Below are 21,333 nucleotides of genomic sequence, written 5' to 3' on the forward strand. Positions count from 1 at the left end.
CCCCCCAGCGACTTGTATAGAGGTGACCCGCTCATTCCCCAGGGAGAACTCCAACATGGCAGCAGTCATACTCGACCCCGAGTGACCGCTGATGATGATGATCTTTAAGTAGTTATTGGAATTTTCTAAGCCAAATATTTTTTTTCCAGCCATCCTAACACTGCCAGTATTTAATATTGTCTATTTGAAAGCAACACCTAAACACCTTTATACATACAAGTCTCCAAATTTGTGCTTACAGGATATGTTCAAATTTGGCCTCCATTATAGCCAATAGAAAGAAGGCCTAAAAAACGTGGGGGGTCCACCACCACCACTCACAGAGGCTGAAGAGATGGCCCTCAGTCAAAAGAGTGGGCGACCTATTACTGAAGGCATCTCTGGAGGAGCTCATCTGACCGCCCCCCCCCCCCCCCACCCCCAGGACACAAGGGCCTACATCAGAGGTTAGTTATTCAAATCAATGATTTATGTTCATTCATCCTTTTGCCAGTGTTGGCTCAGTGTCGCCCACCCATCCATCTTAGACACAATTTGGCACTTAGTCCTTCAGACATCATAATCTATTTTAAGGTGACTCAGAGTTATATATCTGAGATAGCGGTAAGTGGCCTGCATGCTGTTGTAAAGGCAAAATTCAAATTAGATCGGGCACTTTTATGGGTGAAGTTGTCATGTAACTGTCTGATCTTCTTCATCTTCTACCAGTTCCTGACGGTGTAATCTGTCTGGCGGAGCCTTCTGCCATAATAGACCTCTATGCAGCTGTAAGTACTCTTACTACTCTACAGATTTTTTTTTCATAATGGGTTAGAGTGGAACACAAAAATGGTTAATTTTCATTACAGGAAGATGGTGAAGATACTACCTTGTCAGGTGTTACAGAGAGGGAAGATACAGGGAGACCTATTGAGGTTTACCTTAAAAAAATAACATAACAGTTAATGAAAGTGTTGAATAATAATAAAATTTGCCATTTCTTTTTCCTCTAACCGAGCAATGCTGGAAATTACAACGAGGAAGATGGTCCATCCACCTCCACAGCACAGCTTACCTCTCAGTAAGATGGTGTTCAGCATTGGCCCATGACTGACAATGAAACTAAGTGGTCCTGGCACGGTGGAATTTAATGTCTTTTTGTGTTCCTTTAGCTCCCTGTGAAACAGCTGTACAAGGTGTACTTAGAGAAAAAAATTTGAAAAATCTAATTTAGAAATGGACCACATAAGGCTGCAGATATAAAAGACAAAAATAGAAATACAACTACTGGAAAATCAGTTAAAGGTGCGCGAGTGGGAAGCCGGATGTGGGAATGTGCCCTGGTCGCTGCACTAGCGCCTCCTCTGGTCGGTCGGGGCGCCTGTTCGGGGGGGGGGGCTGGGGGAATAGCGTGGTCCTCCCATGTGCTACATCCCCCTGGCGAAACTCCTCACTGTCAGGTGAAAAGAAGCGTCTGGCGACTCCACATGTATCGGAGGAGGCATGTGGTAGTCTGCAGCCCTCCCCGGATCGGCAGAGGGGGTGGAGCAGCGACCGGGACAGCTCGGAAGTGGGGCAATTGGCCAAGTACAATTGGGAGAAAAATGGGGGAAGTGGGGTGAGGTGCCCACAGGAGGATGATTTTACCTGTTTGAAGAAAAAAAAATTAACTACTGTACTACGTTTGTACTTGCAGGAAATAAGCCTCGGCTGCACGCCAAGAGAGGGAGCGTGGCCTGTGGGAGAGCAGCACTCCAGCCCATGTGAGTGAACGAATGACAGACATTATTGAATAAAGCCCGTGTTAATCGCCTAAAAAACGCATCCGCCTTCTTCGCAAGCTCTCCCCGTGGCACGTGTCACAAACTTTTCTTTTATTTCCATTCCACTTTGGTAGCGCGGGGACTCTTTGCATAGTTGTGGATCTGATGTGTGTCAGAAATTACAGACGAGTAAAAAAAAAATACTAAAAAAAAACCTAAACCCAGAGGAGGCTTTGGTGATGGCCTAGTTAACTGATGATGTCAGACTGGGCGCCTGAAGGACCGCATTGGAGGACCGCCTAGTCTGAGGGCATCAGTTTACCAGGCAGTCGGCCCCTCTGTGGCTTTGGATGCATGTGCGTTTACACTTCAAATGCGACGAACAAATTGCGTCCCAGGCCGCCATCGAATGAGGCCTTAGCAATCCAGATCTCACGACACGCTGAGGACGCGTTGGGTGCATTCACACCTGTACTTAGAGCTGTCCGCTTATGGTCGGATCACCCAAGACGCATGTTAATTAATGCCAGGTATCAACAGCCTCTCTGACTGCTCTTCCATCTCATGTGTCAGCAGGGTGGTCAGGATCCTTATCAGGATCGTTCGCTGGTTGAGTAGGACACTGTTGTCCTCTAGTTGTGGAGAATCACATGCTGCAGTAATGTCACATGCCTTTTCTGGGGGGACCCTGGGTCTAAAAAGGCCCCGGAAGCGGGCCTTGAGCATTCCGATGGTCATCTCTACCCAGGCTCCTGCAGTGAGCCAAGCGATAACATTGCTGCGGGGCAGCTCGGGATTAGGGGAAGGGGGTCAGCAAGTAGGAATGGCAGGGGTAACTGTTGCTGAGCAGCTAACCATCGAACGCTCCTATGATAATATGAGGATACAAGTGAGATTTTCAGTTGCATCGGGAGGAAACAAAATATTGATTATAATAGGACATAGCTATATATATATATATATATATATAAACTCCCCACGGGCAAATCTAGCACTCAGTGTACACTCACGAAAAATTCTCGAGTGATGCACAGACCCTGGCCACTTGGCTGATGATGTGGGCTGTATCACATATGATCCTCACAGTGCAGAACAGTAAGCAGCTGCAGCAGCTGTAGTGTGAAGTCATTTGAAATGCTAAAGGCCACTACTTAGGCCTACCTGCACATTAATGTGGAAAGACTTCCTAGTCACACCGTCTCCTTCATTAACTGAAGGAGCTGTGATGGGAATATGATGGCCATCTACGCAGCCAATAACACCTGGAAACCCTAAAATACTTCTTACTTGCTCAGCTTCTTACTAAATAAACCTAATTATTGCTTAGCCTGATGCCTACCATCTGGTGGAACTTCTTCTTTGATGGGTCTTGCGGGTCTTTGACTTGGGGACACCACAAAAGTGTACAGTAAACGTTTCAATGCAAGAGTCACATTTCTGACAGCCCGACAGATGGTTGCCTTGGAAATATGCTCAGCATCGCCGATGTTATATAGACAACTCCCATTGGCCAAAAAAAAAGAAGAAGTGCAATACAAAGAATTTGTTCCAAACTGAGAACATGCCCATGATGTGTAATAGGAATGATTTAAGGGGCCAGAATATTGCACAGATAAGTGACTGTGCAGAAAAACGGTAACGCTCAAACACATACTCATAAGGGAACGATAAAACATCCAAGCGGGGTCTGATCACCCTCTCCCAAATTTCTGCAGAGCAGCTATTTGTGCTGCAACATCAACTGGCTGCTCAAGAAAAGGACACGCCGTGTCTGACACCTCCTTCAGTCTGCAGGCTTCAGCTGAAGAGGAGCAGAAACTCGTGTTTATTTGGAAGAAAACCTGCCAGCAAGCAGGTTAGTTTCACGGAGTATGTCGCCATAGTAACTGACTCAAGAGTTGGCTTTGTGAAACCGAAAATCTAGTTTCCTTCAACTCCGAGTCAACCGAGTTTTCAACTGAATCCGCTTTCTGAAACAGGGCCCATCTTTATTGCGTGCCCAAAGTTAATAGCCAGAAGCGTCCCGTACACAGCAGAATAAGAGGATACAGGCAGAGGACAGGGTCTCTGCAGAGGACAGACACCGCCACACACGTCTGTCTAGTGGGTCATCAGTGATGATTGAGAGGGGTCATTTTTGTATGGGTCTATACACTGATTTTTAGGAAAATCCTACTCATTCCTACCTTTTCATATAATGTTCTCTCAGATCTTCCAAGGGGAGACCATTTAAGATAAGTGCAGTATTTTTCCCTTGTGTTTTTAGCTGCAAACTACACTTAGTTTTGTAAATCCCAGTGTCTGAATGGAGATTTTAAAATATGACGTACATGTACAATGGATGCTGAACAGAATGGTGCACAGTCCAGACACAGAACTCTCATAATCTGCCAGAGGTGATGCACACACTTTTAAAATTAATAATTTGGACAACCTTTCCTCATATCAAAGGTCACGTGGAAATAAAAATCATGGGAATTCCCTCAAATGTAGCATTCCCCACATTGTTAAACTAACTGCTTATTGATTTGCTTGCGTCTGGGTCGGGGGTTTCTCTCTCTCTCTCTCTGCCCACATTGTGTTTTGGGGTCAATAAATGAAAAATCATGTAATGCAAAGGGTACTGGCCTTCTAGAGAAGTGGATTTCACCATTAGATGTCACCAATGTCTCAAAAGTTGCAGAAACTATAAAACCAGGGATGCTGCTGTGCAACTCAACTCAAAACTTTATTGCAGACTCGGGGTCCATAATAGACAAAGACATGGTAAAAGAAATTAAAAAAATGAAGCCATAAAAGATAAGAGCCATAAATAAAACATAAACCTAAGACAAAACATAGAGTAAACACAATAAAACAACATAAAAGGAACAAATCAGTGTCTTATAAGGAGGCAGCTATACCAGTGGTCCCACTGCCGGGATTGGTAGCGTGTGGATTACATTATCAGAGTCATTGAGCCGGCAAATAAATTTATACATGAGATTTCTTAGAAGAGCCTGAGAGGTACTGACTCCTGCAGCCACAAACATTTCACTTGCACTACACCAACTAGGTCTTTTCAGTAGTATTCTCATAGCATCGTTATAAGCTACCCAGACTCTGTTAGCTTGCTTTTTTATAGTTTGACCACGGGGGGCAGTATAGAGTGTTGTACGGACATCTTCACACTAACTGAACACATACCAAACTTGCATGAGAGTGTTTGGTTGTGCGTACATCATATGGCATTGCCTATAAATATCATCATCATCTATCATTTGTTCAGTGATATGATTCAGTCATTCATCCATTATCCAAACCGCGTATCCTTACTCAGGGTGGCGGGGATGCTGGACCCTATCCCAGCAGTCATTGGGCGGCAGGTGGGGAGACACCCTTTCACCTTATTACATATCCCAAGATTATTATCAGACAATTTAAAATCAGGACATTTTAGATGATTGACCTCTTTGGTTCTGCAGATCATGACAACACTCTTACTAGCATTGTATGTGATATCATGCTCCACACCGTACACAGAACATACATTAAGGAGCTGCTGGAGACCAGCGCTACAGGGACTAAGAATGACAAGGTCATCTGCATACATAATATGGTTCACCAAGGTATTACCCATCATGCACCCAGTGTTACAGGCTTTCAGCTGCTTGGGCAAATCATCAATATATAGATTGTATAGAACTGGAGACAGAATGACCCCTTGTCTGACACCATTGCTAACCCCAAATGGGGCTGAAACACTATTACCCCAATTCACTTGCATAGCCTGGTGGGCATGCTAACAAGTCACGGGTTGTATTTAGGCACCCCTCTTTGACTCAATTTAACAAACAACCTTGTGTGATTAACACGGTCAGAAGCTTTGCAAGCATCAATAAAACACATAAGAACCGATGAGTTTGGGCCTCCAATTTCCTTTAAGGCATATATACATAAGTCAGCGAAATGTTTAGCTTTAAAACCAAACTGGTTATCTGTGGAGTTGATAAAACTCATGCACTCTATCCAGCAGCATTCTTTCTAGGACTTTACACACGCCTGTTGTGTCGATAACAGCTTTACACAGAGCTTTCTTTTTTACATGTACGTTCTTCTGTTGATCAATATAACCCTGAATAAAGACCCTAAAATTATATAAAAATATACCAGAATAAACCAAAACAGGAAGGGCGGAAGACAAGAGACTCATCAAGTAAAACAAAAACTGCAGTGTAACACCAGGACATCATTAAAGCTATTTATGAACAGCAAGTTTTTCTTTGAGTATGGAGATCTGCAGATGAAGCTTTTCTCTTTCCAGGAGGAGGTTTTCCTTCTTCAGGTTCAACACATCGGTCTGCAAGCTCTCTTGGTGACTCACTGATTTCACACACACACACACACACACACACACACACACACACACACACACACACACACACACACACACACACACACACACACACACACACACACACACACACACATAAGAAAGCGTTATCAACAATCACTAATACATCTCAAAAGGTGTAAGGACACTAACGTGCCCATGCACAACCAGCTGTAATGCTCCTAAACAAGTTTAATACTTGCCTTGCAAAGGCAGCTTACTAAAAAAAAAAGAAAAGAAAAAAAAAAGCCGCTCAACTGCAAATTCATTACTGATTTAAGATAACGGATTTTAACAAAGTTCGAAAGTAGAATTTCGTATTGGAAGAAATAAGCAATTCATTTTGTATTTTTGAAAGCTAAAGGCTATGACTGCTCAAGCTCAGCTGTAAAACCGATATGCAAGATACGACTATCAAGACTGACCCCCTCCCCCCCCGCCCCCCGCCCCCATGCCCGACACAGGGAGGTAGCTAAGAGTTGTAAATTACTTTTGCCAGAGACTGTCTTTGTGAAGCTAACAGCTGAAGGTGGGCCAACTCTTGGGTGTCGATCTTTTACATGCCCATTGATGGTGATTGTTAAAAGGAGAATGTGCTGCTTAACATATTTTATGTGCGTTACCCATGACAGGTCCACTCTTCAGTGCAGCTGGGGACTGAGCATATCCAATGCTGTGACTTCTCTGAACGCCCCATTTGGGAGAAGCACTCTTCAGTTCTACTTCGACGGGGTAATGATCACTCACTTTTAGTGCCTAGAGGGAAATCGGAACGGCATGCATGTACTAAATGGATATCTTAGCTTGTAAAAGCCATTCGTGTGCAGTAATTTGCTGGCCCGGTATGTTAAAGAGTGGGTTGAGAAACTCACCATTTCCTCTGTCAACCCAAATTGTGTGTGGTAATTGAAAGGCTTGGCTGAGTTTGGCACAATGGCTTCAAACATGGCTTGTCCATACACAACAATCCTGTGACAGCAATGAATATTTTGAGCACATTGATAAAATGTAATGACAGTGTGATGTGTTATGACACGTTCAAAAAGTTAATAATAACAAGCCTGAGGGGTTTCTGCACTCTAACAATCAACTTCAAATCCATCCATCCATCCATTATTCAAACCGCTTAGCCTTACTCAGGGTTGCGAGATGCTGGAGCCTATCCCAGCAGTCATTGGGTGGCAGGCGGGGAGACACCCTGGACAGGCCGCCAGGCCATCACAGGGCTGACACATTCACACCTAGGGACAATTTAGTGCGGCCGATTCACCTGACCAACGTGTCTTTGGACTGTGGAAGGAAACCGGAGCACCCAGAGGAAACCCACACAGACACGAGAACATGCAAACTCCACACAGAAGATGACCCGCGATGACCCCCAAGGTTGGACTAGTCTGGGGCTCGAACCCAGGACCTTCTTGCTGTGAGGCGACCGTGCTAACCACTGCACCACTATGCCGCCAACTTAAAATCCTTCCCTTGAAATCCTGATTCTGATTCCTCTCTGGAGTAGCTTGAATGAAGATGTTAGGCATGTAAAAGGCAGGTGTTCACGTGCCTGTCGTAGGTGTGATCATTCTCTGTGTTGGCGGTTGTGTCCACATCATCACCAATCAGCCAGTGGAAGTTCTGGTCACTTCGGATGCGGATCTTCCTCATCTGCTTGTTTGAGACATAATCTCCATCTGCATTGAAGTCCCCCAGAATCATTACATTCTAGGGGAGACAGAAGATTTCCATTTCAGTTCTGGATACTCAGAAATGTTCCAGATATGCGTCGCTGCTTAACGGCAACACAAGTAATAGCAATGTAGGAACAATCAAGTGTGCAAATGTAGGAAAATATATAATGTGTCAGCACCAGTGGCAATGTTTCCAAGACAATATTGGATATAGAATAGTTGCCATCCCAGTTTCTATTGCATAAATTGTTAGACATATGGATTTAACATGAAAATTAAGCATTTTGTAATCTCTTTTCATACTGTTAGTTCAAATCAAGATCTCATTTTGTGGTAGTGCAATGTGACGCCTACCCTTCATAGTGATACTTTAATACGGGAGAAGAATTGTGCAACTCACTTCAGTTTTCCATCTGTTCTTGACAGCAAGGAAGACCTCATAGAGCTCGTCCAACTCTCTCTCTGAGTCTGACGGTCTGGTGTGGACCGGAATCAGAACGATGTCCTTCAGCACTGCAACAACACACGGTCTGAGGCAAAACTAGATCATGCTAGCTCAGTTTGGCTGTCTCTAGGAATTTGTGTTTCTTTCAGGTGTACACAGTAGGCTAAACCTGCCTGGACAAGAAGCTTTGTCTGATGTCACAGCATACCAATCCATATTTAACTTACACACCGTGACAAAACACACAATGTTAGGTGTCTCCTGTTTCTATAGATGCAGACACACCCTGGATACACCAAGGACTATGTAGCCACTGTCACACATGAACAAAGACTAAAATGACCAGTCGAGATGTACCATAACGGCTTTTCTTACAACCTGCTGGTCCTGAAATGTTTTTGGGTGACTTTGTGTTTCCTCCCTGTGAAAGCGGAGGGGGCCAACCTGTGTCATGCAGTTTGAAGTGCAGAATATAAGGCTCTCTGGCGAAGGCGTCCAAGTCGTCCACCTGGTCGTCCTCATATTGATAGCAGTCAATCAGATCAACCAGATCATCTCTTCAAAGATGACATGCATGCAATTTAGTATAATTGTGATGCCGACATTCTTCCACACCAAGTAATGTCAATCATATCAGATAAGATTGTTGAAAAAGACAATACTTTTTTTTTTTTTGAGCGTGGTATTCACTAATGTGATAATTGCGCCTTGGAAGTTATAGTTGAATTGGCAAATCTACAGAAAAATACAACAGTCTTGTAAAACAAGTTTGACTCTACCTGTAGAGAAATAAGAATTGTTCCTTGTATCTGTTCCTCCCCAAACGGATGCTGATCTTCAGGGAGTAGTGGTGCGTCGTGTTGACTCTGTGAAGTGCACAGCAGATTATCCCAGATTACAGGAGTAACATATGCTTAGATTAGATTAGATTGTTTTATTAGCCACACCACCAAAGCCGGTGGAACAGACACTCCACATATTATCACGAACAATACAGTTACACAATAACAGAAATAAACACATCACACATAACAATTAGGTGAATGGTAATGTTTATGCCAATGGTGTGTGAGGAGGGGACTATAACAAATAATAATAAAAATTATCCATCAATCCATCCATTATCCAAACTGCTTATCCTGCTCTCAGGGTTGCAGGGATACTGAATAACAACAACAACAATAATAATCATCATCATCATCATAATAATAATTCAATTCAATTTATTGTCATTAAAAATAATAATAATAATAAACTTTATCTATATCGCACCTTTCTAAACAACATTACACGGTGCCTTACACAACAGGATAAAATATGCATGGTCAATCTAAAACAACAAAATACAAATACAATACAAATATAGGACATGATGACAGATCCGCTCCACAGAACAAGGTGAAGCATGGCCGAGATAAAGTCACAAGAGCAAAATTAAAGTGAAGAGAATCAGAGACGATAAAATGAGGATTATGATCAAACAATTAAAATAAGGTGATGAAAGAGAAATATAAAAACATGGAGAATTAAAAAATAAATGAAAATTGGGCAACAGTGTGTGTACTATAAAAAAGCCTCCCTGTAAAAGTAAGTTTTGAGAAGTGGTTTCATCAAATTGACAGCGTCAAAGAAACAAACCTGTTCAGCTCCGTCATCAGCAAGTTGACTGAGGAGCCGCTCACGTCCACAACCTCCAAGATCAATACGATGTCGTATCGAGACACAATCTAGAAATCACACACACCACAAGAGATGAAGTAAGGTACGCAGTACTTGACCCAGAACTTGAAGACAATACAAGGAGGGTACACTATGTAGATCTTGTTCAGCTAATCCAGTGACGGATTTTTTTTTCAACAAAAACATGCAAGTACTACACAATAGTCATGAAGTGTGTTAACATAGTAAATACATCTACTTTGCCGCTGGGCTTTTTAAAGCTCATCATCGATGGGTAACACGGGTCGTAAAGGTAAACAGTTTAATGCCTCCAGTTGATATCACACATTATTCTAATGCCACAGATTAGGTTAAAAGTGTCCTCTGGTGTTTCCGTCCTGCACACACACACACACACACACACACACACACACACACACACACACACACACCTGTAATGTGAACACCTGTAACCCATCTGAGACGTCGACCATGTCTGATCAGACACGGTGTAAGACGTGTCCAAGCTCCACATTGGGACACTTTAATGCCTTTTTTTTTAGTTTTTCAAAATCAGTTTTTGTGGACTTGTGACTTCCTCGAATACCCCTTCAAAATCCCCTCACAGATGCACGCTCACAGAGGCCGCACACGGGACATGTGCACCCAAACTCTGCTTGTGTCGCTGAGCTCGATGCACATCGTTCTAGTAAAAAAAAAAAAAAAAAATCCAACAGACGTACACGATGTGTGGTTTACCTTGACCAGCGTTGACAGCACATCTGGATCAGACACTTTGGTCACACCAAACCTCCGTACATTGAAAGAAGCAATCTTCATGATGTCTGGGGAAAAAAAGGAAAAGAAAATAAAACAGATGTAATGGCCACTTAAAATTCCTTGAATTTTCAAAAATCAATTAAAGGATTTCCCCCCCCCCCTTTTCGACACGATATGCACATACCAAGTCCTGCTCCTCTACTGGCCTCCTTCTCCTTACTTCACGACCAGGGTGTGTGACGCTGAGTGAAACCGGCTTTGAAAACACACTTGAACGTAATCCTAGACAGACCGCCAGAATCAACCTCCACCCTGATCATAGGCGGCGCTTATCTTTCTGGTTTTGTTATTGTTTCCACTGGACTGTGATCACCATGTAGTTCCTGTACGGAGATAGAGAGACAGGTACAACAGACAGAGCACCAGGCCACATCATGCAGACACACACACACACACACACACACACACACACACACACACACACACACACACACACACACACACACACACATCACACACACACACATCATGCAGACAGACCAGTTGGATGTTTACAGCGGATCTGTGCTGCCGGCAGTTGGTTTGTACGCGTCTTAACAAAGGCTCAGGTGATTTTATCTGCACCACTATGTTTTATTAATAGCACAGACCTTAATTACCACCTCCAACCAGAAAACACTGAAAGAATGCATTCTGAAGAAATAATTTGCATGTTACTGACTTCGGGGAGAGTTCACTAGTCGGCCCATGAACATCATGTCCTAGAACTAGAAACACGGCAATATAATGTGACAATAAATGGGATTTCTGTCATGGTGCTGTCACGACAGAAATTCTTGGTGCAACTTCACAGTGAAATGGTCGCATGTTTTTGCTAAGTCGACATCTCCATGTTGGTATTCTGTAAGTCACCTTATTTTACAATCAGAATCGTGTTTATTGGCCATGCGGGTTTGCACTACATGGAATCTGACTCCGGTTTCGTGGCTCTCTCGGTGTACTTAACATAGAATAACACTTCAACACAACAATCTTCAGATATATACACAAGGATTGACTATATATTACAGGTGGAATAAGAGCTGATATGGTGCAGAGGGAGCTCGGAGTAGAGCCGCTGCTCCTTCGCATCGAAAGGAGCCAGTTGAGATGGTTTGGGCATCTGATTAGGATGCCTCCTGGGCGCCCTCCTTTGGAGGTTTATCGGGCACGGCCAACTGGGAGCAGACCCCGGGGTAGACCCAGAACTCGCTGGGGAGACTGCATGTCCAATCTGGCCTGGGAATGCCTTGGGATCCCCCTGGAGGGCGTTGCTGGGAAGAGGGACGCCTGGGGTGCCCTACATAGCTTGCTGCCACCGCAACCCGACCCCAGAAAAGCGGCTGAAGATGAGATGAGATGAGATGAGATGATGGTGCAGAGAATGTATCAGAGATGCTGAAATAGATGTTAGCAGGTTACTTACATACATGACAGAACGTACCAGTATACATATAACATACAGTACAGTATATACAGTCACTTTATTTCAGGCCCGCTTGTTAAACTACCTAGTGAATGAAAATGAGCGACTAGATACCTCTTAGCACTACATTATAGTGTAGGTGCACTGAGAAAACCCTCATTTGGGCATACACAAGTTAATATATTCTGATCCCACAGCGTCTCTGATTGACTGTCAATGGAACGGCCTCGGCTTTTGTCTCTTAATGACCTTGCATACTCGAGCCTTGGCCCCTCAGTTTATCTTCCTGGAGGAAATGGTTCAAATTCTCAAATCAGCTTTGAGCTGTTGAAGATTGAAGGCTGAAGAAATACCCTTTGTGATGCCTATTCTAGAATGTTCTAACTGCTAAAAATGTTACTGGATATGAAGGGAGAGGAAATGTAGATCATAGCAATCCATATACTGGTGTGTGTGTGTGTGGGGGGGGGGGGGACGGTTAATGCAAAGACAAGTGCAGCACACCAAAAGCCGCTGAACAAGACAGACGGTGATGGGAACAATGTAAAAATGTTTGCAGCAAGGGTAGGTGGGAGTTTGGTATGTGCCAAACTGGTTTACCAACATTCGGGAGCCGCATAACTTCATTATCCCACCACGCCCCCGTCTAGCCTATAAAGAAGCATCCAACCGATAACAGTTGACACAAACAAGAGACATCTCACCAAGGTCTGCCACCCAAGCCTCTCCAGCCGTCAGAGCACCGACACCTCAACACAACGCTACCATGAGTCTGAGGAGCAAGCGCACCGGCCGTCCAGTGGCGTACACCTCCTCGAGGGCTTTCAGCAGCATGTCCCTGGGATCCTATTCAGGCCGCAAGATCAGCGGAGGAGTCCACCCAGCTGTTTCCATCACACCCGTGTCTGTCAATAGAAGCCTGCTGACCCCACTGAAGGTAGACATAGACCCCACCATCCAAGCCGTTCGAGTCCACGAAAAAGACCAGATCAAGACCCTCAACAACCGCTTTGCCTCCTTCATCGATAAGGTAGGAACCGACTTCACTAGTACTCCCACTGTTAACACAACTGTTATGGATACAATAAACTGTTGTGCAATATTAAGTTGTTTTCATCAGAAACTGAAGACACGTGCTCATGCTTCACTTTGTTCTCAAACTTAATTCCCTCTGGTTGTTGCCTAAACATTTTGTTATGTGTGGAGCTGTGCGTACAGCCTGTTTGGTACATCCCCCTTGAGCAAATGTGCAAATGTGTATGTCATCATGTCGGCCTCAGGTTAGATTCCTGGAACAACAAAACAAAATGCTGGAAACCAAATGGAAGCTGCTGGAGCAACAGACCACAGCCTCATCCAATGCTGAGCCCATGCTGAAGGCCTACATTGCCAACCTACAAAGGCAGGTAGAGCTTATCAGCAACGACAAGGAAAGACTGGATGCTGAGAACGCTGCCATGCACAAAGATGTGCATGATTACAAAACAAAGTAAGCCCACGTCTACACTGTGCTTGAACAACTTGTATATCTGTAAGACAAAAACAAATCATACCCTGATTTCTGCAAGTGAGAAATATTCTCAGATCAACGCTCAATACGTTTACCTTGGGCCTTGACCCTGACCCACTTTGTAACACGGCTGTGACTGGATAAATGACACGACAGCCCAGGGACATCATGTCAAATGTTGGCCTGAGAACATGTCTCCGGCTTGCAGAAATCAGGAGAACCTGGTGAGAACAGGAAGGAAGTCAACCTTGTTAAATAAAATGGTAATGAATTTACATTAACTGAGATTTAGAATAAATGAGTGTGTTAATTTCGATCTTCGAACATCTCTCTCTGGTTGGATTCAGGTATGAGAATGAGATCAACAAGAGGAATGGAGCAGAGAATGATTTTGTCTTGCTTAAAAAGGTACAGTGTCATATATATACACTACCGTTCAAAAGTTTGGGATCACATTGAAATGTCCATATTTTTGAAGGAAAAGCACTGTACTTTTCAATGAAGATAACTTTAAACTAGTCTTAACTTTAAAGAAATACACTCTATACATTGCTAATGTGGTAAATGACTATTCTAGCTGCAAATGTCTGGTTTTTGGTGCAATATCTACATAGGTGTATAGAGGCCCATTTCAAGCAACTATCACTCCAGTGTTCTAATGGTACAATGTGTTTGCTCATTGGCTCAGAAGGCTAATTGATGATTAGAAAACCCTTGTGCAATCATGTTCACACATCCGAAAACAGTTTAGCTCGTTACAGAAGCTACAAAACTGACCTTCCTTTGAGCAGATTGAGTTTCTGGAGCATCACATTTGTGGGGTCAATTAAACGCTCAAAATGGCCAGAAAAAGAGAACTTTCATCTGAAACTCGACAGTCTATTCTTGTTCTTAGAAATGAAGGCTATTCCATGCGAGAAATTGCTAAGAAATTGAAGATTTCCTACACCGGTGTGTACTACTCCCTTCAGAGGACAGCACAAACAGGCTCTAACCAGAGTAGAAAAAGAAGTGGGAGGCCGCGTTGCACAACTGAGCAAGAAGATAAGTACATTAGAGTCTCTAGTTTGAGAAACAGACGCCTCACAGGTCCCCAACTGGCATCTTCATTAAATAGTACCCACAAAACACCAGTGTCAACATCTACAGTGAAGAGGCGGCTGCGGGATTCGGGGCTTCAGGGCAGAGTGGCAAGGAAAAAGCCATATCTGAGACTGACCAATAAAAGAAAAAGATTAAGATGGGCAAAAGAACACAGACATTGGACAGAGGAAGACTGGAAAAAAGTGTTGTGGACGGATGAATCCAAGTTTGAGGTGTTTGGATCACAAAGAAGAACGTTTGTGAGACGCAGAACAAATGAAAAGATGCTGGAAGAATGCCTGACGCCATCTGTTAAGCATGGTGGAGGTAATGTGATGGTCTGGGGTTGCTTTGGTGCTGGTAAGGTGGGAGATTTGTACAGGGTAAAAGGGATTCTGAATAAGGAAGGCTATCACTCCATTTTGCAACGCCATGCCATACCCAGTGGACAGCGCTTGATTGGAGCCAATTTCATCCTACAACAGGACAATGACCCTAAACACACCTCCAAATTGTGCAAGAACTATTTAGAGCAGAAGCAGGCAGCTGGTATTCTATCAGTAATGGAGTGGCCAGCGCAGTCACCAGATCTGAACCCCATTGAGCTGTTGTGGGAGCAGCTTGACCGTATGGTACGCAAGAAGTGCCCATCCAACCAATCCAACTTGTGGGAGCTGCTTCTGGAAGCGTGGGGTGCAATTTCTCCAGATTACCTCAACAAATTAACAGCTAGAATGCCAAAGGTCTGCAATGCTGTAATTGCTGCAAATGGAGGATTCTTTGACGAAAGCAAAGTTTGATGTAAAAAAAATCTTATTTCAAATACAAATCATTATTTCTAACCTTGTCAATGTCTTGACTCTATTTTCTATTCATTTCACAACATATGGTGGTGAATAAGTGTGACTTTTCATGGAAAACACAAAATTGTTTGGGTGATCCCAAACTTTTGAACGGTAGTGTATATATATATATATATATATATATATATATATATATATATATATATATATATATATATATATATGTTTTATTGTTTCCCTTGTTTTTTAATGTAAAGCACTTTGAGCTTTTTATGTATGAAAGGTGCTATACAAATGAAGTTTATCATTATTATTATTATTATTATTATTATATGGCTGTGTTTATAACCACACCAAAGAGAGACTACATCACTATAACCCATTAAATCATAATATGTTCTTGATACATAGTGATTACACATCTTATATTTAGCTTCCTCGTTATTTCTTTGCAACAATAGCTCCTATACTAGTGAGTCCCATTATATGTAAATAGACACCTGATGTAGAATATGACAGTCTCTTATATGGAAAGCGGGCACATGCAGCATGGAGACCTTTTCATATATTGCCCAAGCATTTCTTCTACTACATACAGGATGTGGATGCTGGCTATCTGTGCAAGGTGGATTTAGAGGAGAGGGTGACTGGCCAGGCAGACGAAGTCAGCTTCCTCAAGAACTTCTACGACACGGTATAAATATCTAGTTTGTTGAAACGCAACGAACTACATAGTCTTTAAAGGAGATAAAATGATTTGTCTATGGCAAAAGCACTGTTCTTTTTATTCATAGCATTCCTGGATGCATCCTTTCAATACAGGAACTCTGTGATCTGAAGGAGAACCTGAAGGAAACCTCCGTGGTGGTGCAGATGGACAACTCCCGCGGCCTGAACATGGACCAGATTGTGTCTGAAGTCAAGGCCCAGTATGAGGGCATTGCTACACGCAGTCGTGACGAAGCTGAGAGCTTGTACAAGACCAAGGTGAAGAGATATAATTGAGCTGATATGAATAATCTCTCTAAAAAAGAATCAATACAATCGGGGGCATCCAGGTGGCATGGCGGTCTATTCCGTTGCCTACCAACATGGGGATCGCCGGTTCAAGTCCCCGTGTTACCTCCAGCTTGGTCGGGCATCCCTGCAGACACAATTGGCCGTGTCTGCGGGTGGGAAACCGGATCTGGGTATGAGTCCTGGTCGCTGCACTAGCGCCTCCTCTGGTTGGTCGGGGCACCTGTTCAGGGGGGAGGACGAACTGGGGGGAATAGCGGGATCCTCCCATGCGCTACGTCCCCCTGGCGAAACTCCTCACTGTCAGGTGAAAAGAAGCAGCTGGTGACTCCACGTGTATCGGAGGAGGCATGTGGTAGTCTGCAGCCCTCCCCGGATCGGCAAAGGGGGTGGCGCAGCGACCAGGATGGCTGGGAAGAGTGGGGTATTTGGCCGGGTACAATTTGGGAGAAAAAGGGGGGGATATCCAAAGGAAAAAAATAATTAAAATCACTAAAAATCCTTAAAAAGTTTTCTCTCAGTGAAAATAGAACTACAAGAGCTCACATAGTCCCACTAAGTGCAATAAATCCACCAGGAAAACCTTTCATACCATCCATTAAGGCCACCATGTGTAGAAAAAAAAAACAGGACATAGCAACTGATTCTATGAAACCTCTCTTTGTTATTTGCCCGTGGCAGTTTGACCAGATGTCTGTGCAGGCCAACCAGTACAGCAGCGAGCTGCGAAATACCAAGGGGGAAATTGCTGAACTCAGCCGTCTCATCAGCCGCCTGCAGAATGAGATCCAGGCTGTGCAGGGACAGGTGAGCTGGGTGATTAGACAGCAGTCCTGGCAATCCACAAAACACCGCAGTGTCAGTGCTCGCCGACAGATCCTGCTTTGAACTATTTTCAACTGGTTTTAAAGTGATAGCAGCGTGCGAAAGGAAAATTGTATGTTCATAGTTAAAACACCTCCGAGCAATCAAAGTGTTGAAACCAATGCATGTCTGTGTTAAGTCTGTAGTAGTATGTGTCTCATCAAAAGCCAACAGAACTAATGACACTGTTTAGTTTGTTAGCCCATCCCCTAAGGCCAACACTGGAAAAAAAAAACAGGACATAATTGATTCTATGTCTCCACATTATCTGCCCATGCCCTTTTGTTTGCAAGAGCTAACAAAGTACGAAAAAAGGCGATCTTACCTGTTGGCCAAGTGACATTCTCATCAGACCCAAGGCAAGTCCTCTTTAAGTAGAAGGTGTGGTTAGTCCTTTATTTAAAAACCGACATGCTCGGTTGTAACAGTACAAGCCCTGATGTTGACGTGACATGTGAAGTTTAATTGCTTGAGTCTTCCTACAAGCCAGTGAGCCCAATGGCATGGCACAGTCATAACGTTAACTGATTAAAATAATGGGCCCTGTGGTATCAGCCAAGGGACATACTGATCCCACTTATTACAGTTACCGTAGTAGGTGTGGTTATGAAACAACAGCACATTCCTCTACATATTTCTATAACTGAGGGTCTGACTTGAGAGGTCTGACTCACAAGCTCAGTTATGAAAAAAAAAATCTTGAACCATACCCTAATTTCCCCAGCACGCCTCTCTTGAGGGCTATATAAATGAGGCGGAGGAGCGTGGGGAGCTGGCCGTGAAGGATGCTAAAGCTCGCATCAGGGACCTGGAGTTGGCTCTGCAGACAGCCAAGCAGGACATGGCCCACCAGCTCAGAGACTACCAGGAGCTGATGAACACCAAGCTGGCCCTGGACATAGAGATCGCCACCTACAGGAAACTGCTGGAGGGAGAGGAAGACAGGTGAATGGGAGATTCACTGGTTAATTTAGACATTATAACGGTGTGAAACTCATTGATATGACCCGTGCTGAGTAAAATGTGACATTTTAACATGTATTTCCTCCGCTCTCTTTCCAGGATTGGACAGCAGTCAATCATCAGTATTGAGTCGATGCCCAACAAAAGTAAGTAAACCGCAAATGTGGGTCACAACATTGTTAGAAATATCTGACCATGCTTTAAAGCAGGGTTTCTTAAATGTCTTTTTAGTTTAGGACCCAATCAAAGAAGATACGATTACTGGTCAACAAACAACCACATTTAATCTGAGATTGCAGATTTCAACATTCACCGTAGTGTCTTCTTTTCTACCCCATACTCCTATTCCAGCGGAGTGTGTGTTGTGTATGTATGTGTGTGGGTGTGAGTGTACGCGCACGTGTGTGTGTGTATTTCATTGTTCAATTTTCCTCATTCCTTCAGGCTCAAATGTAAATAGCTACCAGCAACACAAGTCCGCTCCAGTTCTCATCAAGACAGTGGAGACCCAGGACAGAACATACAGCTGAAGAAGAAAACTATATCAGGACAACATTCAGTACAGTGCATGAGCCTACACGTCCCAAGCACCATGGTCACTAATGAGGCCTTTACTGTGAAAGTTATCTTATGTTTTATCTCTTTGTCAGCCTAATCAATTTGTATAAGAATATAAAGTACTTTTTTTTTTGCTTTTAATATTACGACAAATGTAAGACTCTGTGTATCAAATAAAAGTAAAGATCCACTCAGTTGCGATATTTTCTGTCTTTTTCTACTATGTAAAATGAATTGACGTCCAATACAGACCTGTTCTGTACAGCTCATCCATTGTCCTCATTCCAAGTCTCTGACAACACAAACAAAATGATGATGACACCACAGTTTTTATGTCATAGCCACCAGCAGCCAAGCTGAAACCAGACACATGAATAACAGGAGGTGGAAAAAAAACAAAACAAAAGGACTGTCTTGGTATGTACATGATAGTTTTCTTACATAATGAGGAATTCACGCTGTCGTAAGGCATCTACCACCGACCAAATTATTATATACAACAAGTTGTACTTAGCCAAGTTTTGCAGACAAAGACATCACTCATTACAAGTCTAATGTGGTGCAGCAGCAGGTGAAGCATGAGCTACCTTCCTACTGATGGGACTTTTCATGTTAAATGGAGAGAAAACGCTTGTAGGCAAAGTGCTGTTTTATATGAGAAAAATATTTGCAAAATATAGAGGAACTGCTCATTCTTTCCCCAGATGAAATGTTTTAGTGATGGAAAAAAAATATCCTTGTTATAGCAACACGCTAGACTGATCACAGTAATAAAGATCAGAGAAACTGGCCATTTTCTAAGTCTCCCGATCATTACACAATATTGTATCCATTGTACTGGTACTGAAAATTGTGTTATTTATTAAGTATCAGCAAATGAAATACCACGTTATTTGTAAGTTCCTGTGTATTCAATACTTGAGAATGATCAATGTTAGACTGACTTTAAAAGGTTTCAAGGGAGTTGATAATCCATGATAGCTTGTCTCCTCTATACTGGACTGGCTCAAGCTTTGAAAACACAGCACTGTGGTAAATTGTGCATGTGGTTTTTTATATGGTACTCAATAATTACAGATACAATGAATAAAAATATAGCCACAAGCGGCGATTAATGGGGTCCAAGCAGTATTGCAGCCGCCATGTGTCCGATCTGTTTCATATTTGGCACATGGCTTCTATGTGCCACAAAGAATAAGCCTATCAAGTTTCATGAAGATTGGCCATTCACACTAGCAGATATTAGCTGCTGAATTTTGATTGGCTGTTTGGCAGCCATTTTCGTAATCCAGCCAATCAGCACTTTAGGCAATGTAGCCAATAGGTCCAAGTATAAGTATACCACATTTCAGATTTTTTGATCAAGCGGTTTTTGAGATGTCGGATTACTTGGGTCGCCTGTGTCCTAGACGATTACCGTAATTTTTAAAAAATTTCGTAACACTTCCATTGCTTCAGAAACATGTGCCAGAGTTTCCAAAACTGGACCAGACGGTGTCCGATTTCTTGCGTCCTAGCCGACTGCCGTAAAAAGAAAAAGTATGTCGTTATACCCAGGTGTCCTGGCGTGTGGTATGTAGAGCTGCAGCGCTTCCACACCAAATAAGTCAAAATAGCGGGCAAACTATATGACTGACATAGGTGGTCCCAATAGTAAAGTTGTTGAGCACATTGAGATGCATGGGTCTATTAAGTTTTGTGTTGATCTGACTTATGCTGTGGGAGTTATGGCCTTTTAAGCATGACCCTTTGTTATAGCGCCACCATCTGGCTGACATGGGTGATTTGTAGTGCCAGAGTAGTGGGGGGCCGTATGAATCCACCTACAAAATTTGGTTGGTCTAGGACTTATGGTTGCTGAGCCTCAGACACTTTTAGCTGAGAAACCGCGCCCAAACTAATACAAGTCAAAATGGCGGGCAAACTATATGGCTGACATATGTGGTCCCAATAACAAAGTTGTAGAGCACATTTAGATGCATAGGTCTGTGCTGTTTTGTGTTGATCTGATTTATGGTGTGGGAATTACGCATGACCCTTTTTATAGCGCCGCCATCTGGCTGACATAGGTGATTTGTGGTGCCTGAGTAGTGGGGGGCCATAGGAATCCACGTACCAAAGTTGGTTGGTCTAGGACTTACGGTTGCTGAGCCTCACACACTTTTAGCGGAGAAAAATAATAATAATCCTAACAAATACAATAGGGTTCCACCAGCTTCGCTGCTTGGACCCCTAATTATTGGAGTTCAAACCCGTTGCTAACATCCTGCAGTGTATCTACTACTACTACTACTACTACTACTACTACTACTACTACTACTACTACTACTACCGGCTGCTCCCGTTAGGGGTCGCCACAGCGCATCATCCGTTTCGTTGCAGCGTATCTG

At 43.3% G+C, this 21,333-nt stretch overlaps 2 protein-coding genes and 1 long non-coding RNA gene across 4 annotated transcripts in view; 2 read left to right on the top strand and 1 right to left on the bottom strand.

Moving 5' to 3' along the window:
- LOC130108219 (uncharacterized) overlaps nt 1-1,737 on the top strand; it is a 6,515-nt gene extending 4,778 nt beyond the window's left edge. For both annotated transcript variants that reach the window (XR_008809861.1, XR_008809860.1), the window contains exons 2-4: nt 242-446; nt 709-767; nt 1,676-1,737. This is a non-coding gene — a long non-coding RNA (uncharacterized LOC130108219). The remainder of the gene's footprint in view (nt 1-241; nt 447-708; nt 768-1,675) is intronic.
- Nucleotides 1,738-5,396: 3,659 nt separating this feature from the next.
- On the bottom strand, nt 5,397-10,941 carry LOC130108218 (deoxyribonuclease-1-like). The gene is made up of 10 exons (XM_056275079.1): nt 10,865-10,941; nt 10,660-10,745; nt 9,880-9,968; nt 9,021-9,107; nt 8,686-8,798; nt 8,197-8,309; nt 7,673-7,830; nt 6,987-7,083; nt 6,738-6,870; nt 5,397-6,104 (listed from the first exon to the last, which is right to left on the bottom strand). Exons 2-10 carry the CDS (start codon nt 10,738-10,740, stop codon nt 5,980-5,982), a joined length of 996 nt encoding a protein of 331 aa, XP_056131054.1. The 5' UTR covers nt 10,741-10,745; nt 10,865-10,941; the 3' UTR covers nt 5,397-5,979.
- Nucleotides 10,942-12,850: 1,909 nt separating this feature from the next.
- LOC130108217 (keratin, type II cytoskeletal cochleal-like) lies at nt 12,851-19,128 on the top strand. Its single transcript, XM_056275078.1, has 9 exons — nt 12,851-13,175; nt 13,426-13,634; nt 14,003-14,063; nt 16,140-16,235; nt 16,364-16,528; nt 17,240-17,365; nt 18,147-18,367; nt 18,485-18,531; nt 18,830-19,128. The coding sequence occupies exons 1-9, from the start codon at nt 12,912-12,914 to the stop codon at nt 18,913-18,915; spliced, it is 1,275 nt and encodes a 424-aa protein (XP_056131053.1). The 5' UTR covers nt 12,851-12,911; the 3' UTR covers nt 18,916-19,128.
- The last annotated feature ends 2,205 nt before the right edge of the window (nt 19,129-21,333 follow it).

This window comes from Lampris incognitus, chromosome 2 (genome assembly GCF_029633865.1).
Source record: "Lampris incognitus isolate fLamInc1 chromosome 2, fLamInc1.hap2, whole genome shotgun sequence".
Classification (NCBI taxonomy): Eukaryota; Metazoa; Chordata; class Actinopteri; order Lampriformes; family Lampridae; genus Lampris; species Lampris incognitus.

What these genes read in the sequence shown, in the direction of transcription:
- LOC130108217 (XM_056275078.1), top strand. Translation starts at nt 12,912, where the DNA reads ATGAGTCTGAGGAGCAAGCGCACCGGCCGTCCAGTGGCGTACACCTCC. An exon ending in ATTTTGTCTTGCTTAAAAAG is followed by an intron (nt 14,064 to 16,139) that starts GTACAGTGTCAT and finishes TACTACATACAG; the next exon opens with GATGTGGATGCTGGCTATCT. An exon ending in CTGGAGGGAGAGGAAGACAG is followed by an intron (nt 18,368 to 18,484) that starts GTGAATGGGAGA and finishes CTCTCTTTCCAG; the next exon opens with GATTGGACAGCAGTCAATCA.
- LOC130108218 (XM_056275079.1), bottom strand. Translation starts at nt 10,740, where the DNA reads ATGAAGATTGCTTCTTTCAATGTACGGAGGTTTGGTGTGACCAAAGTG. An exon ending in CAATTCTTATTTCTCTACAG is followed by an intron (nt 8,799 to 9,020) that starts GTAGAGTCAAAC and finishes TCATCTTTGAAG; the next exon opens with AGATGATCTGGTTGATCTGA. An exon ending in AATGATCACACCTACGACAG is followed by an intron (nt 7,084 to 7,672) that starts GCACGTGAACAC and finishes TTGCTGTCACAG; the next exon opens with GATTGTTGTGTATGGACAAG.